Source organism: Lissotriton vulgaris, chromosome 10 (genome assembly GCF_964263255.1).
Source record: "Lissotriton vulgaris chromosome 10, aLisVul1.2, whole genome shotgun sequence".
In the NCBI taxonomy this organism is placed as follows: Eukaryota; Metazoa; Chordata; class Amphibia; order Caudata; family Salamandridae; genus Lissotriton; species Lissotriton vulgaris.
The window spans coordinates 713,370,413-713,388,386 of NC_141698.1; the positions used below are offsets into that span (position 1 = coordinate 713,370,413).

The window sequence follows — 17,974 nt, forward strand, 5'->3', positions numbered from 1 at the left end:
CACCGTTTTCCGGAAACGGCAATGAAGGGGTTGAGGTTTGAATGATATACTACTCGAGTGTCATGATATAAGTGCGCCATGTAGCAGGGTTTCCGTTCTCCCACAGAACTGTGCATAGAGATCTAGAACCTTAGTGAATTAGGGTGACCCAAAACTCACCTTAGTATCAGAAATCCCCTTACCGAGCTAGCTACAGTGTCTCATTGGTCATAACAAACTCCCAATGACTTAGACAAACCAGAACATGAACTTAGGTTACCTCAGGCATCTTGGAACACATGAACACTCTTTCGCTCTATAATCATTTCAAACCAGAACTTGGAGTAAAGAGGACACGTGCATATTTGAAATATTTATTAATCAATGCAATGTTCTCAAACGCAGTATCTTATACAATACTAACAAACAGATTATAAGAATCAAAGTTATCAGCATAGTTACTAGTCCATAGTACGCAAACGGTGATAGCATATTATAATGCTGAAATGAATAGGAATTAACACCTATTTCTCACCTCCCTATTTAGCATATTATATTGTATTATATTATATTATATTATGAATGTCTCTTTTGGGTTTTAGCAGGGCGGGCCCATACCTCTAAATGTCAGTAGGAGAGGATCACATCATCAGCTACCAGCTCTCTGCATGCGAAGCATCTTCAAGTGTGTTCATGCATTTCCTGTAACTCTATCTTAAACCCGCGTAGAGCCCAATGTTGGCAGCAACTGTATTTCTGTTATGTCTAATGTGGTGCGAAGATCAGCCCTCCCAGCAACCTTGTATCGAGTTATTCTTATAGGTTTTAGCACTCATTGTTCAGACAGTGTACCAAGCAAAACTGATATCAGAGTAATAACATATTATTCTCAAATAAATCACATCGCGCTTCTAGGTTGAAAGCTACAACAACAAGTATGTGTTGTGTGCAAAACTGAAGCCGAAGGAAAAAATGGTGTTTAAACATGTAATAAGCTCATGCTAACTTAACACAGTATATATGATGAAGTATCTATATGACAGAAGGTTCAGGGTGCCCCTAAATACTAAGTTATGGGGCGTTACAGGTAGGGCAAGGGCAGGGATCAATAGGTCCCTGTCCTGGTGTGGGTACACCCCCTAGCCCGCTCCTCTCCTGTGGGAGGGGGGCAGGAGCCTAGCTGTGATTGGGCGGGGCTCCCCATCTTCAAGATGACCGGAGCCCGGGGTCGTGCTTCACCTCGCCTCTCCCAACTGAGGGGTGGGGTTGGCACAGGCTGGCACCAACCCCCTTCCTGACGTAGGGTTTCCCGCCAGTTTACCCGCCAGAGTGGGGGTTAGAACTGGTGGGGGTCAGTTGCTGAGTACAGCAAGTGGCCTGGAGAATCTCACAAAGGCGACATTCCTTTGACGCTTCCCCCTGCCCATCCTGGGGGAGTAGACCTAGCACCTTACCCAGGATGTGCATTGTTGCAGGCCCAGGAGAGCGAGGGGCTCTCCATCCAGGGGTCCAGCAACATGTCTGCTATGTGGCAGCCACTCAGTCCAGACGTGTATTGTAGGTTAGATTTCAGGGGTCATCTCTAAGATGCCCTCTGGGGTGCATTTTACATTAAATCCCACACTGGCATCGGTGGGGGTTTAATGTGATGAGAAGTTTGATACCAAACTTGTCAGTCTTCAGTGTAGCCATTATGGTGCTGTGGAGTTCATAATGACGACCTCCCAGCACCATATACTCTCAATGGCATCACTGCACTTACAGTGCCCAGGAATGGCCCTGGGTACTGTAGGGGCACAGGGCTCATGCACCTGTGCCCACACCACTGGCATAGGGCACCCAGCTAGAGGGGTGACTGGTGTATGCTAGGGCAGTGGGTTTGTGTGTATGGCACACAGAGATGTGTGCCATGTCGACTCTGTTTAGTTCTGTACCTAAACACTCAGCCTGCAAAGGCAGTGTGTGGGTGTCAGGGTACAGGGCCTCTAAGGGTGGCACAATAGGTGCTGCAGCCCTTAGGGGTCTTCTCTGGTCACCGTGCCCTGGGTACCATTTACTAGGGGCTGACAGGTGGCCAGAGATGCCAATTGGGTTTTAGTTTCAACACAGTTTTAGGGAAGGAACACAGGCCCTTGGTACCTGGTTGGCAGGAGCCCAGGGCACACTCAGTCAAAGCACATCAGCAGTTCAGAAAAATGTGGGGGCATACCAATTCAAGAAAGATGGCACTATTTCACAATAATGTATTATGACACCCTAAGGGACCCCTCACCACACTCGTGCAAAACTGCCACTGCAAGCTGCTTGACATGGTGCAGACAAGAGTGAAGACCCAACGTGGCACACCTCTTGTGTCCCATGTCTGCAGACACTGCATGTAATATATGTCACCCCTACAGCAGGCCTTACAGCCCGAAGGCTGGGTGCATTATATTTCATGTGACATACCTGCATGAGCAGATATGCCCCTGTGATTTCCAAGTAGATTCTTAGACATTGCCAGTGAACAGGGAAGCCATCTTGAGTATACGTACTGGGCAGTGGTAATTAAGAGTTCCCCAGCAAACATGGCTTCACTGAAACCAAAAACGTTTGGTATCAAACATCTCATATTAATAAACCCACACTAATTTCAGTGATGGGTTTAATAATACATGCACCAAGAGGGTACCTTAGAGGTACCCCACACCCCTTGAAAAACCTGCCAGCTGCTTATGTGCTGGCAGGCCAGCCTGGTTTCTGACCCCCTTGCAGGTGAGGCCATGCTCTTTTAGGGCGTAAACAATGCCTGCTCTGGCAGATGTTTCACCTTCTCCATGCAGGATGGCTAATAAACAGCATATTGAGTCAGGAGTCTTCAAAGACCTTTGCCATCTTTTATATGCGATCCTGGGTTCCCCCATACCTAGGAGATGCCACCACTTGCCCTGATGCTCAGGTGGGAAAATTAGCTAGGCTGGAGGTGTGTTCACATCAGGTAGCCCACCGTCAGGGTGGAACTGGCCTGACTGTGAACACAAAAACTAGAATTCCACCAACTTGGTTTTAGGTGAATTAAGCTCACTGGTCAGTGTTATAACAACTTCCTACGGGAAGTGGTCATATGGGGGGGTGTAGTCACCCTAAAGGCAAGTAGCCCATTCCCTTCCCTTAATGCCTCTAAATTGAGTATTTGAGTGGCACCCATGAGGCCAGGATCTCAGATTCGACAGCCCCAGAAAAAAGAGCAGCAAAAACAAGAACGGTAGACTTTTTGTGGACTTTTTGGTGCCAAAACCAGCCTGCCTGCCTGCACCCGTCTCGACAATTGTGAATAAACAGATTTGTCCTGCAGCTGAACCTCTACCAAGAACCGTGGTAGACTCCCAGCCCTTCGCAAATTGCCAGCAATCTCCCTTGGAGTAGAGGAGCTACTCTCCTTCAGTCTGCAGGCACCAAAACAGCAGAGTCTGGTTTACTGTGCTGCTGCTCCCCGATCGTACCAACATAGCAGCCACCTATTATGAGGTCGCCATGCTCTAGAAGGTCTAAACTGTCTCCTCTCCAAGTGAGAAGACTCTAGGACAAACCAGAGCTGCACAGCACAAATACCCGGGGTACTCTACCCCACCCCTTGCAGCAACCAAAACCTGTGTGGGTCCAATCCGGACTCCGAGGCATAGACTGAGCAGCCATCGAGGGACGTCTGCACTTTAGAGACCCACCTCCACAGTGGTCCAGCTGTCCTGATTTTTGCACCCTCAACTGGCGAGACTGATAACTGCAAGGACCTGCGATGCACAAGCCTGCCGACCTGACCAATCTGCGCCCTATCCCGGGTTCTCCAGAACAGACTGTGTTGCCTTGCTCCCAGGACCCTTGTAACCCAAGCACCCCTTTGGGAGCTCCCGGGCTTATCCTCAAGTCCCCCTCTGCGATCCTGTTTAGGTTTTGACTGGCCATGCGCTTTGCGCATGTGCCAAAAAAACCTCTTGAGTTGTGTGTGTGGCTTTGGGTCGGCCCTCGTCCTTGATTGGCTGGCTCCGTAAACGGAGCCTTGCCATTGGACGAGGGGCCTGTCCGTCAATGCCGGACCAGACACGGGGGCGTTCCCGACATTCTTTGGCTTTTGCCGACGTCACGCGACGTCAGGCGAAAGCCGGGAACGCCCCCGAATCTGGTCCGGCATTGCCGGCACCTGCCTCTGCTATTTTGGTCCTCTAGCGCTTGGGAGCGCTTGATTTTGTTCTAGCGCTTGAGAGCGCTGTACTTTGAATCTAGCGCTGAGGAGCGCTTTGTCCGCCCAAGCGAGTGCCACCTCGCTTTTATTTGTGAATTCCCGGGAGGCTACCCCGGATTGCGGCAAAAAGAAGTTCCCCTCGGCCTCAGCAGCGCGACCCGGAGCCTGGAGGGCTCGTCTGCAGGGCCGCGCTGCCATTGGCTGTCTCGCCAGCCTATCAAGCTTTAGCCTGGCCGGAGGGTTGCCCGGCAACGGGAGAAGCGTCCTCGAGGACGTCGGGGAAAATGGCGGCCTAATCGCGGCTGGGGCGCCGGCCGCACGTACTGCCCAAGAGGAAGAAGGAGCCCAGCGTCTTGTCCTCGGCGAGGCTCTCGAGGGTGAGAGAGCCCCGCCCGCGGCCCGGTAAGGAGGAGAGCCAAGCTCCGGACGAGGAAGGAGACTGCCAGCGTCCCCGCAGCCTACGGAGAGACTGAGCCGGTGAGTGATTCGAGGGAGAGGGGGCGTCGGTGCCCGCCCCTCCCCTCCAGCGAGAAGGCGCTGCGTCGGAGTGCTGTTTCCAGCGGGCCAAGGCTTGGCTTAGCTTGCGGTGAGTCGGTTTGGTGAAGGTTTTGTTGATTTTGCCGTTTCGGGTGAGGGTGAGGGGACAGCGCGGGTTCAGAGGCCTATGCCCTGCTCCAGTGCCCGGTCGCGGGTATTCGGGGGCATGTGTGCTGGGCCTGCGTTTGTGCGTGGGCGCTGGTCCGGGATCTCACGGAGAGGCCTTGGAGGGCGTGAAGAAGCTTTCCGCCACGTGGGACCGAGTGATGTGTTCTTTCCTTTTTTATGGTGCAGTCGGGGCCCTGCACCATGGGAGGTCGGTCAATGGTGCGAGGCATCTGCATTGTAACTTCCCTGTGGCACATGAGGTGGTTAGCAGGGTGCTGTTAGCATGGAGCGTAGCACTCCAGCCCGTGTGGGTTCGTTTTGTTTGGGCAATTTTGACACTATCGTGGGGGCATGGGAGGTCTCTTGTGCGGGCCCGCGCTCGACTTGCCAGTCATTCGGAGCGCGGGCATTCAGGGTTGCGGGAGCCTTGCCGTCTGGACAGTGTCTGCCCTTCGGAGGGGAGTCGTTGCAATTTTATTAGCCTCGTACTTGTAACTTTTCTTCGGCCCTCCCATGAGGTTTTACTTTAGCGGTCTGTAGGATGCTGTTTTCACGGGATGGTATTGGCATTAGCATTTCACGGAAGGGATCTTTTCACACCAGCACTTCTTAGGGTTGATTCACTTTTATTGGGACGGTTTAGGCACGTCTTTTATGGGGCTTACAGCTGCAGCACTGATCAGCAGTTATGCGGTACTGGTTATGTGTGGTACTCGCAATTTCATTGGGAACTGCTATATTTCACGGGGCAAACCAGCGTTGTTGTATTAAAATTATGGGGCATTTCAGCAGTTCCTAACAGGTTCTGTAGTATAGCCTACGGTGCCCGGCTAGTGCTGGTGGCGGGGTTTGTCGCAGCCTTGCGGGCAGAGATGCAGCGTTAGCGAGGACTCATCGGTGAGCGGCGCACGCATGTCTCGGGCTTGCAGAACATCAGCGTTGTCGCACTCGAATTGGGGATTCGACCAATTTGTTGGTGGTGACCATTGTGCCTGCTTTATAGGGAGTACCCGCCCCTTCTCAAGGTGGAGGATAAGGTATAATGGCATTATTGGGTGTCCAAGATACCGATTGCGCAGCCGTGTCCTTACTGCGTGCAGTGAGGAGATCTCGCCACAGGGTGGTTCAGTCCTTCTGTTACGATCTCCGTCCCCCCTTCTCAACTGGATCTTATGTAAAGCGCTCTTCAGCATTTGTATATGGACCATGAGGGGCATAAGTTTTGACCGATCGCCTCCTGGTTGGGGGCGGTGCGGCTGCCGGTGGAAGGTGGAACTGAAGCCATTGGTTTTATGTCTTTTGTGTCTTGATGCGGAATTTCATACACTACGGCCATTTATGGGGCCTTTTGTTCTTTGGCCCGACGCACGTTGTTATGGCGTCGGTGCGCGACCATTGTTGGGGCACTCCTCGTAGGTGTCCTGCGCAGGTGGTTAGGGTGCCCGGTGCGGCCATTTTCTTGGGCAGTTTCATTCGATAGGTCCGGCGCATGGGGGAATATAATATGCTGCCCGTTCTTCGGCCATTATGCTCCTGTTTCTATTTTGTGCCGTGTATGTATGTATTATGTATTTTCCTCGCGCAACCTTTTCGTAGTGTCCATCTACTGGCACGCGGGTCGGGTATGCGGAGGATTTCTCTCTGATGGTCAGTGGGTGTGTCTCAGGCTCTGCGCGCTCGCCTCCGGCCCTGCGGACCAGGGTTTGATTCCCTTTCATGCGGTTTGACCACCTGAATAATAGAATCAGTGTCTAGTATTTATTAGTTTATTATTCGAAATTATTTTCAGCGTCCCGCTCCTTATTTGTTTTCTTAGCGAGGCCCCCTACCTTCCCAGTTGGCGGGGCTATGCGTTAGTCTGCCAGCCGGCGGGCACAGCACAGGAGAGGCTTGGCTGGCCGCTCTCTTTACTAGGTGGCCTCTCCTCAGACCCTCCGGGCCTAGGAGTCCTACGCACGCTCTTTTGCAATTTAGCAGTGCCTCGGGACCCCCCTTTAACTGGGTGTCTTGGGGTTTGGCGGTGGCCATCTTTAGGGGCGCCATGGTCCGGCTGAATGGGTCTGGGCGCCCAAGCGGCCATTTTAGGGGGCAGTCTGTCCCTTCGGTGCTACGGGGGAGGGGCGTGGGTGCGTGGCCAATTTCGGGCAGCGTTTCTTTCATGCCTACAATGTATTGCTGAGGGTGGAGTGTCACGGGGCTGCACCGCTTCCGCACCGTTACTCACTCCTCCGTCGTGCCATGGAGTTCCTCCCTGTATTTTCTACCTTTGTTTCTCCGGGAAGTATGTGCTATATTTGTACAGTTCCATCCTACAGACCTTCCAATCAATGTTTTTTCTGCAAGAGCCCCTTATCTGGAAGGTCGTAGGCAGCGTCCTCTGTATTCCCACCCTCAGGCCATGCATCTGTGTTCTTCGGTTCATGGTTCAAGGTGTAGCGCTAACATGACCATCACAGATCTGTAATGGGGCTTTCAGCCTGCTAGGAAGGTCTGTCTAATAAAACTGGTAAAAACTGTCTGACTACGGGTGTTGCCCTGCACCTCAAACCAGAAGTCCACTTAAAGTTATGGCACGAAGCACGCAGATGTCTAGAAGTGCTGGGACCTCTGTAAATGAGTTACAAACGCGAGAATCTGAAATTGTGTCCTTCCTAGCCATTTCTTTAGCACAAGAGGCTGACCTTGGTTGTTCTGGGTGTGTGGGTGTGTGTGGCTCTGGGTGTGTGTGGCTCTGGGTGTGTGTGGCTCTGGGTGTGTGTGGCTCTGGGTGTGTGTGGCTCTGGGTGTGTGTGGCTCTGGGTGTGTGTGGCTCTGGGTGTGTGTGGCTCTGGGTGTGTGTGGCTCTGGGTGTGTGTGGCTCTGGGTGTGTGTGGCTCTGGGTGTGTGGGTGTGTGTGTGGCTCTGGGTGTGTGGGTGTGTGTGTGGCTCTGGGTGTGTGGGTGGCTCTGGGTGTGTGGGTGTGTGTGTGTGGCTCTGGGTGTGTGTGTGGCTCTGGGTGTGTGTGTGGCTCTGGGTGGGTGTGTGGGGGGGGCTCTGTGTGGCTGTGTGTGTGTGTGGCTCTGTGTGGGTGTGTGTGTGGGGGGGGCTCTGTGTGTGGGGGGGCTCTCTGTGGGTGTTTGTGTGTGTCATTTGCGAGAGAATAAGCTATTGGCATTGTAAATGACAATGACATTTATTTATGTTTAAAAAAACATAAATAAAAATAATGTCAAGAGCAATGCCAATAGCTCTAACTTTAACAAAGGCAAAACCATTGCATTGTAAATGCTTGTTTTAGGTATCCCACCCCTCTTCTCTGGTAGGGTATAAGGCTACCAACCCAACCAGCGCCTCTACTTCCAGACGCCCCAGGGCAGCTAAACTCTTAACAGCTGGTGGTACTTTGGACCTTACGCCCCTAATGGGGGACCCCCCGGAAATATATTGCAAGGACCTGTATACCGTATCCGTCTTTTTCTTTCATAGGAAAGCATTCAGTGTAATGATTTATTTAAGTGAACATTTTACTGACCTGTAAAATTAAATATTTTAAAATATTACATGCGAAGTTCTGGGTATCAAATTGTATACACAAATAAAAGTTATTTTTCTAAACTGGTCTCGGATTTATTCTTTGAGTGAATGTCTCAATTATTGCCTCTGAGTACATAATGCTTAGCACTACCCTCTGATCATCCGAAACTACACGCCCACACTGCCACAAAAGAGGATTTAGTGTTATCATGTTTCCTCTCTGTAAACCAATAAGGGTTGCTTGGGCTCTCTGCACAGTGTACCTCCTTATTGGTGCACTATATAGAGAGTCAGCTTCTTACATAAATAAGATGCATTTCCATGCTCGGACATTAGATGGCATAAGGGTGCATACATGTTAATCAAAAATAACCTCACAGCAAAACAGAAAGCGATGTTTATATATTTTGCACCTGCGGCTGAGTTCTATGGCTCATGACTCTTAAGGAATTGAACGGTGAAAAAACAATTGTTAAACATTTCTGCAATAGAGAGCAGTGGTGACATTTCTTTAAACGTTCTAGTAATACACTGCCAACCGCATCATTATGTGTAATGATTATCAAGAAGAAATAGTTCAAATCGGTAAACTTTTTCTTTGGTTTTGAAGTTGATTGACTTACTTTGTTATTTTATTATTCTTTTGCTTTGTTTAACAGGATTATCCTTCCATTGCTCATCTTGTGCAGAAGCTAAGTGAAAACAACATTCAAACCATATTTGCCATTACAGAGGAATTTCAGCCTGTGTACAAGGTAAATATAAAAAAAAACTCTTGTAGTTGTTGCTATATTTTGATCAGTGGTAACATTTAAATAGTTCATAATTGCTTATTTAACAGCCTGAGGATCTGGGCTGTTTCTGGCATCTTAACTTTGTAAGGTAAAGCAACCAAAAATCATGCATGCTTTTTTCACATTTCTTTCTAGAAGAAAATGGTTGTTTATTTTGCCAAATTAAAATGAGGGCAAACCAACAGTTGACTTTAGGTCACTTGATATTAAAACTTGTACACTCTTGCCCCATCAAGACAGGTCATGCTGTTCCTTTGATCTTTTAGATGGCAGAGTTATGGGGAAAGACTCCACAAATGCATAGAATTAAAATCCACTTTGTAAGTTTGTACATATTTTGGGTTGTCAATGTCTGTGCTGTTGAAAGATTAGTTGTGCATCCTCATTATTTTTGTGAGGCTTTATTCTGTGTGGGCACTGTCATTTAAAACTGGTTTCCCTGGCCCATCGAGAATGTTCTACTCCTTCTCGAATGTCATGTTATTTCCAGGGGCAGCTGCTCCAGTGGGGTAGAGGCGCGTCGCACCACTGCTTTCGTGCACTTTTGCACTAATAACTTTTTGTTATTACCATTTTATGTTTGCTTTGCTCATTGCGGGGGCGGGTGGGGCTGCTCTGCTCTTTGAGCAGGGAAGGAGTGGTTTGCACACTCCTGAGTGCACAATGACTGTTTGGTCGGCCCTCTCGGGCCACCCAAACCAGTCATGTCAACTCTTCCCTTCTCCATGCAGGCTGCATGGAGAACATGGCCACACCATAAGCTCCTTGCTGGGCTTTCCCGGCTAAAAATGCTGCTTCCAGCTTTGTTATTGGCTATGGGGAGGGAGCCTGACTGTCTGCTTCCTGTCAGAGGCAGGAAAGCAGGGGAGCAGGAGTATTGGAGACGCAAGACCCGCAGAAAGGTAGGGTTTAAAAAAAAAGTGTATTTATTTTAATTATGCAGCGGTGCAGCGGAACCATGGTGCTACAACACTAGACAGGGAGAGGTCTCCAGCGTGCCTTGTGAAAGAGGTAGCTGAGGTTGCTGCTCCTCGTGCAGCTGGATATGTTGGTCCCAGAGGGCAGTATTAGCCTGTTTGCTAGGGCATTATCAACCTGCGCAGCCCGAAGCTGACCTACCTGTAGCAGGCTGCTGGGCGTGCCTGAAGATGGTCTTTACCATTGTCTTGGGGACCACAAAACTGCAGCAGAGTATCTCCCCACTCATTGTGAGGGAGATTCATGTCTCTTACTTGCGACCTCTGGAAGGGAAGTGCTATGTAGCCCAGTGGGTTACTGTAGTACCTATCAACATGCATGTAAAGTAATATTGGTGCAGTATTTATGGTCTGCATCCAATGGAATATGAGAAACGTGCATATCTGGGAAAGTACTTTTGTGCTGCATACATTTAAAGTGGCATTTGCATATCTTCAGGATATACATGCGAATCGTGTCTGTGGCAACATGATTCTTTCTATTATTGCACTACTGGTGTGGGTTACAGTAACACGTTCTCCGCAAGATTGCTAAAAGGGTCAGAAGGACTACCATAGGGGCAAATGTATGTAAAGTGATACCCATGCAATGTTTTCTTTGTAACTAGTGTGATACTTAAATACTGCATACTTTGGGAAGTACTTATGAGTTACCTACCTGTGGGGGACACATCTTACAAAAGTATTTGATTCATGTCTTTTTGGTCTGTTATGTACAAAATACTATATATTTTTATATAATGCTGTGTGGAGTCTCTTTTGCGGTGGTCCTTGTGTTTCTCTGTGACTGTTGCCCAAACGCTTTGCACATTTCCTCTGATAAGCCTGCCTACGCTGCGAAAGCTACAAGGGTGAGCACAGGTTATCTTTTGCGTGTAACTAACTTGCACTGACTTGAGGGTGGTTTCTGCCTGGCTTAGGTGCATACCCTAGGCAGCCAGACATCCCATTTCTAATAAAAGTCCTACAGACTGACAATCTGTGTAAAGATTGTTTCAGTGGAACAAGCTGCCGGAAACCACAAGCAAGCGTTTCTGACCAGAGTCACTGAAACAACCAAAAATAATCACTTGCAGTCTTGAAGATGCAATGTGACACTGTTCTGCTTCTGGGGCGAGCCTGCTCCTTCTCCATTCTACTTTTTACCATTGGAGTGCCTGGGCAGCCCCCAAAGAGTCCGTTTTTATTCTCCTAGCTCGTGCTTTGATTTGCAGTAGCCAGTCATCCAGATAAGTTTAAATCATTGCTCTAGCTGGTTTGGTTTCAGTGAAAAGTAGGAGTTAGACCGTAACCCCAAGTCCTGCAGCATTAAGCTTTTCTTGGTTCACATGCTGCGCATTATTTGGCAATCTAGTTTTTGGGACAGAATTCTTGGTTACTCTTCTTTTCTTCTCGCTTTTTTTTCGCTTTTTCTTTCATTACCATTTGGTGCTATGCCCATCCTTCAGTGACATCAGACGTGCGCCCTGGAAGCATATGTGCGTGGTTGACATCTTCAGATTCCTTTCTCTGCCCTTGGGTCTGGAAGCATCAGCCAAACCTCTGCAGATGCAGAAGAGAATATCTACCATGTGAAACATCTGTAGAAGAGGAAAGACAAAGCATCGAAGAGAAGGTGCACTACGTGGAAGGGCGACCATGCAGTTTGAGAATGCACTGACTGACAAGACAGCGGACCCGTCAAGGGAAATGGAGACCAATCTTTTTAGGTTCTGTCCTGATTGCCTCCAAAAATGTGCTCTGCTTACCCAGGGATCATAACGCCAAAGGCGGTGAGATGTGAGGAGAGTTCCTCCCAAAGACTCTGAAGACAAGAGCCAAGTGGAAACAGGCCCACTATGCCACTGTGCAAGTGCGGAAGGAGTGCATAGCCCTAAGAGAGCTCAGGCTGTCGTGTGAGGAAGAGGACAATCAGGGCACGGAAGTGGCACAAGCCAAATGGTCGACCGCTGAGCAATAGGTCGTTGAGATGGGACCTGGTACCTTGAAGAAACCTAAAGTTAGAGACCCCGCAGAAAGACCCCAGGTTCCGAGGGGGAGGGGCGGGGGTGGGGGGTCTGGGAAGAAAGCAGCAGGAGCCGACAAACTCAGTGGCCTCAAAGTCCCAAAAGACTATCTCTGCGCCCAAAAAATTATTCGACCAAGGAAAAATCAATACGCAAGGAGCCCCACGGTTCCCGACACAAGGATTCAAGTGGAGGTTCAAGCTTTCCTCCAGGAGTAGAGAAGGGTCACATCGGGCAAATGGATCCTCAGCCTTGTCCAAAATGGATAAAACCCTTCCTCCAGGAGTGGTGGAGAGTCAATTTGGGCAAATAAATCCTCAACCTTGTCCAAAACGGTTATCTCATAGTGGAGGAAGCTGTCTGTTTATTTATGTGGGAAGCTGGGTCTGTATGTGGTATACCACTAAGTGGTTCTATTGTGCACCGAGTCCATAAACACCCCCGAAGTGTACAGGGCTCAATGTAAACCCAAAGTGCTCTATTTGTGGTAGGGTGGGCGAGCAGCCTTAGGCCAAGCACAGAGGAATGTAAGCCATTTGTTGTGCACACCATGACTAATAAATGACACACAACTCAAAAAGGAGAAGATCCACACTAATTTTAGAAAAATAAGCTTCTTTGAAGATTTATTTAAAGACAAAGATGTTTGCAAAAAGGTAGTACCTTTTTAAGGAAAAATACTTTACACTTAAAAAAGTGAACCATTTTTTCAAGCTTTGCAATGTTAACCTATGTGAGGAAAACAAGAATGCAGTTTCACAGGTAAGTACACGGCTTACAAATCCAGTCTTAGGGTTTTGAGGTCTGCACCAGGAAAGGTTCAAGTTGGGGTGAATTGACGATTCACTGCTTACAAGTGAGAAAAGTGGTGTCTATCAATCAATCGGAGAATTTGTATAGCGCGCTACTCACCCGTTAGGGTCTCAAGGCGCTGGGGGGAGGGGGAGATGCTACTGCTTGAACAGCCAGGTCTTGAGTTGTTTCCTGAAGGAAAGATGGTCCTGGGTTCGCCGTAGGTGGGTGGGGAGGGAGTTCTATGTCTTGGCCGCCAGGTAGGAGAAGGATCTTTTTCCGGCGGTTGTTCTGTGGATACGTGGGACGTTGGCGAGGGCGAGGCTGGCGGAACGGAGCTGGAAGGTGGGTGTGTAGAATGTCAGGCGGCTGTTGTATTTGGGGCCCATGTCGTGAAGAGCCTTGTGTGCGTGGGTGAGGAGTCTGAACGTGATCCTCTTGCTGACTGGGAGCCAGTGCAGGTCTCTCAGATGGGCAGAGATGTGGCTGTGACGGGGGATGCTCAGGATGAGTCATGCAGAAGCGTTATGTATCCGTTGGAGTCTTTTCTGGAGTTTGGCTGGGTGCCAGCGTAGAGGGTGTTCCCGTAGTTCTGTCGGCTGGTGACGAGGGCCTGGGTGACCATCTTCCTGGTTTCGGTGGGGATCCACCAGAAGATTTTTCGGAGCATGCGCAGGTTGTTGAAACAGGATGACGAGACGGCGTTGACTTGCTTGGTCATCGTGAGGGAGGAGTCCACGATGAAGCCCAGGTTGCGTGCATGGTCCGTTGGCTTGGGGGCGGTGCCCAGGGCAGGGGGCCACCAGGAGTTGTCCCAGGCAGAGGGGGATGGTCCCAGGATGAGGACTTCCGTCTTGTCTGAGTTCAGTCTCAGACGGCTGAGCTTCATCCATTCCGCGAAGTCTTTCATTCCTTCCTCGAGGCTGGCTCTGGCGGTGGTGGGGTCCTTAGTGAGGGAGAGGATCAGCTGGGTGTCGTCAGCGTAGGAGATGATGTTAAGGTTGTGTTGGCGTGCGATGGCTGCGAGGGGGCTCATGTAGACGTTGAAGAGGGTGGGGCTGAGCGAGGAGCCTTGTGGAACGCCGCAGATGTGGCCGCGGATCGTAACAGGGGTAGGCGGACTCTCTGGGTTCTACCGGTGAGAAAGGAGATGATCCACTCCAGGGCCGTTCCTTGGATTCCGGTGTTGCTGAGGCGCTGTATTAGGGTGCGGTGGCATACGGTGTCGAAGGCTGCTGAGAGGTCCAGGAGGATGAGGGCAGCTGTCTCCCCGTTGTCTAGCAGGGACCTGATGTCGTCGGTGGCTGCGATGAGGGCGGTCTCGGTGCTGTGGTTTGCTCGGAAACCATACTGTGAGGGGTCGAGGGATCCATTTGTCTCGAGGAAGGCAGAGAGTTGTTTGTCGACGGTCTTCTCAATGACTTTGGCAGGAAACGGGAGGAGCGAGATGGGGCGGAAGTTCTTGAGGTCCGTGGGTTTCTTCAGGTGGGCGCTGAGCTTGGCATGTTTCCAGCTCTCTGGGAAGGTGACGGTGGCGAAGGAGATGTTGATGATGTCCTGGAGTTGGGGTGCGATGATGGAGTCGGCTTTGTTGAAGATGTGGTGTGGACAGGGGTCGGTTGGGGAGCCGGAGTGGATGGTGTTCATTGTGTGGGTGGTGTCTTCAGGGCTGACCGGGGTCCAGGTGCAGAGGGTGGTGGTGGGGGGCGCTGGTTTGGTGTTTGGGTGCGTGGTCTGTGCGCCAAAGCTGTTGTGTATGTCGGTGATCTTGCGGTGAAAGAACGAGGCGAGGGAGTCACAGAGGTCTTGCGAGGGTGTGATGTCGTCGTTGCAGGCGCTGGGGTTGGAGAGCTCTTTAACGATGCCGAAGAGTTCTTTGCTGTTGTGGGTGTTGTTGTCCAGTCGTTCTTTGAATGTTGTCCTTTTGGTGGTTCGGATCAGCTGGTGGTGTTTGCGGGTGGCGTTCTTGAGGGCTGTCATGTTTTCTGTTGTCTGGTCCTGGCGCCAGGCTTTCTCGAGGGTGCGGCAGGTCTTCTTGGAGTTTTTGAGGTCGTTGGTGAACCACAAGGTTTTCTTGCTTCCGGGTCTGCTGGGAGGGTTCTTCAATGGTGCGAGTTCGTCGGCGCAGTTGGTGAGCCACTGAGTGAGGTTGCGGGCTACTTCGTTGGGGTCCTTCGTGTTGGTGGGAGGGTTCTGGCTGAGGGAGTTGGTTGGTGGTGATCTTGGTCCAGCTTCTGCGGGGAACCTGTTGCGGGTGGTGGTGGGTCGTGGTTCTCCTGAAGTTGAAGTGGACGCAGCTGTGATCTGTCCAGTGGAGTCCGGTGGAGTGGCTGAAGGAGATGTGCTTGCTAGAGGAAAAGATGGGGTCTAGCGTGTGGCCGGCGTAGTGGGTGGGGGTGTCCACCAGTTGCTTGAGTCCGAGGTTGTCCAGCAGGGTGGTGGTGTTGCTGTCATTGGTGTTCTCCAGGTGGAAGTTGAGGTCCCCTAGGAGGATGTAGTCTGAGGAGGTGAGGGCGTGAGGGCTGATGAAGTCTGTGATGGCTTCGCTGAATTGTGTGCGTGGTCCCGGTGGTCTGTAGATGAGTGCCTCTGAGGGTGGTCCTGGGGTCAGTGTGTATCTGGAAGTGGAGGTGCTCGGCGGCGGTGAGGGTGTCGTCGGAGTTGGTCGTGATTCGGATGGTGTTTTTGTGGACAATGGCGATGCCTCCTCGGGTCTGGTTGGCGCGGTCTTTTTGGGTGATCTTGTAGCCAACCGGGATGGCTATGGATATGTCGGGGGCTGAGGAGGCGTTCATCCAGGTTTCTGTGAGGAAGGCGACGTCCGGCGCTGTTGTGTCGATGAGGTTCCAGAGTTCGACGGCGTGCCTGTGGACGGAGTGGGTGTTGAGCAGGATGCACTTGAGGTGCTTGTTGCTGGTGTCGGGCCTGGCGGGTGCGGTGCAGGTTCGGAGGCCGGTGAATTTGCAGGCTTGGCATGTGAAGGGACCGTGGGTGCGTTTCGGGTTGGCTTGGTAGCAGGTGGCGTTTCGGCCGGCGCTGAGTGTGTGGAGGGTGGATGCGTCGTAAGTCCGTCGTGTGGGCTGGCGACATCTGGGACCAGGGGTCCTGGCGCTGGGCGCGGTCCGGGCGCAGACGGGCTTGCCTTTGGTGCGCCAGCTAATAACAAATAGGGCTGGCTCTAATCAGTAAGGCTGAGCCTCAAAAGCAAAACAACAAAGGGAGATTGCCAATACTGATATGTTCTTTTAGAAAAAATACTTTCTCCAAAATACAGACAGTTCAATACCTGGAGTGGCTATTGAATAGCTGTTTATTCGAAATTATTCAAAAATGAACACAATTTATACTTTAGTGCGCCATTTCAGGTTATATTCTTATCCAGCAATGAAAATTAGGACACAAAAGCAGTAAAAAACTTCAACCATATCATCACTCTTCAGACATATCACATTCAAACCACTTTCATTCAAACATCCATAAAATACACACAAACTGGAAATGAGTAAACCAGTTGGAAAAATGTTGGGTCAACGATAAGGTTATAAGGCCATTCTTAGAATTTGCAAAAAATACACTATCATTTCGCTTTTTGTTAATTGGTTGTCAAAAACTTATAACACTAAATGGGTGTATAAGAACAAAACCAAGTGCCAAATGGCGCTGCTCGGCCGCTGTACGGCCTCCATATGAAGCGAAGTGGAAGGGAGGAGCAGCTGGGAGGCGGGAGCGGGGGGCCAATGGGCAGGGGTATGAAGGAAAGGGGGCGGGGGAGCAGCGGGGGGGTCACAGGCAACAGGAAGGGATACAATCTAGGGGAGCAACTAAAATACAAGAGATACAAAATGCACTACAAAAGGGAGTACTAAAGATATAAATGCACAATAACAAAATACAGTGCGGGCAGACAACCGAAGGAAGGAGAAGGCAGTCGCAGGGGTACACCGAGGTCAGGGGCGATCCTTTGGCGTCGGGGGCAGACACGTGGTCACAGCGGAGGAGCCGTGCGGCGTGGAGGGTGTCCTGGGGACACCCCCCATGTCTAGAGTTGAACTAGACGTGGGGCAAGGGTAAGGGTGGGGCAAGGCAACACCAAACTTACACCCACAGTGGCACAGGGACAGCTGGGTGCAGAGTGCCAACACAGCAATGGGCACCTAATGCTTTTCAATGGAGGAGATCGGTTGTGAACAAAGGCTGTAGACACAGGCCACGAGGTCGGACCAAGAAAATACACAGCTGCCCAGGTAAAAGATGCTAGGGGATGTAGGGACACCAAAGGTGGAGGTCCCCAAGGCCCAGGGCCTATGGGTGCAACAGTGTCTTTGGGTGTCGGAAAACTCTCACCGGGCAGGTCGCTGTCAGAGGGAGCCTTCAAGTAGAGGTTGCAGGCGTAGAAGAGGAGTCCAGCAGGGGTCAACCCATGGTGGACTCTGGCTCAGAAGCATTTGGAACCTTTGAAGGACCAGGGGGGCAACTGGGATTCAGGCCGTGGCTCAGAAGCATTTGGAACCTTTGAAGGACCAGGGGGATCACTGGGATTCAGGCCGTGGACTTGGGGTGCAGAGGTGGATCCGGAGGCAAGTTCCTGGTTCATCATGGCAGTTATTTTCTTTGCAGTGCCAACTGTGGTACAGTTTCAGGGAAGGAGCTCTGGTACAGCAGAATTGTTTGGCAGGGACCCTGTACACTTTGAATCAGAACCACATCATTTTCCAGGCATAACGTGAGGTGCTTACCATGTCAAGAGACACTTATTCACAATATAGTATACCAAAAAAAGTATGCTGTGTAAATAGTCCAGGCATCCCTTATGAGTAGACCGGGGCTTGCTGTAGTAATCCCAAGGTGCTCTGTTTCGGGTAGTGTGGTCTAATAGCCTTAGCCTCATCAGGAAGGAGTGTTACTGACTTCTGAGTAAGGCAATCAGTCAAATAGTTGTTTAATTAGACCTTAGTCTATAAACATTCCCACAAATGCATCCTATAATCCTGCACCTATAAAAGTAGTTAAAACCACATATCGCCAATATAAATACAAAATCTAAAAGGA

The 17,974-nt window shown here is 50.4% G+C and overlaps 1 protein-coding gene across 2 annotated transcripts in view; it reads left to right on the forward strand.

Moving 5' to 3' along the window:
• The window catches only part of ITGB1 (integrin subunit beta 1), a 446,163-nt gene that overhangs the window by 241,659 nt on the left and 186,530 nt on the right, over nucleotides 1–17,974 (forward strand). For both annotated transcript variants that reach the window (XM_086941542.1, XM_086941543.1), the window contains exon 8: nucleotides 9,016–9,111. In XM_086941542.1, coding sequence (XP_086797668.1) covers nucleotides 9,016–9,111 — 96 coding nt within the window. The remainder of the gene's footprint in view (nucleotides 1–9,015; nucleotides 9,112–17,974) is intronic.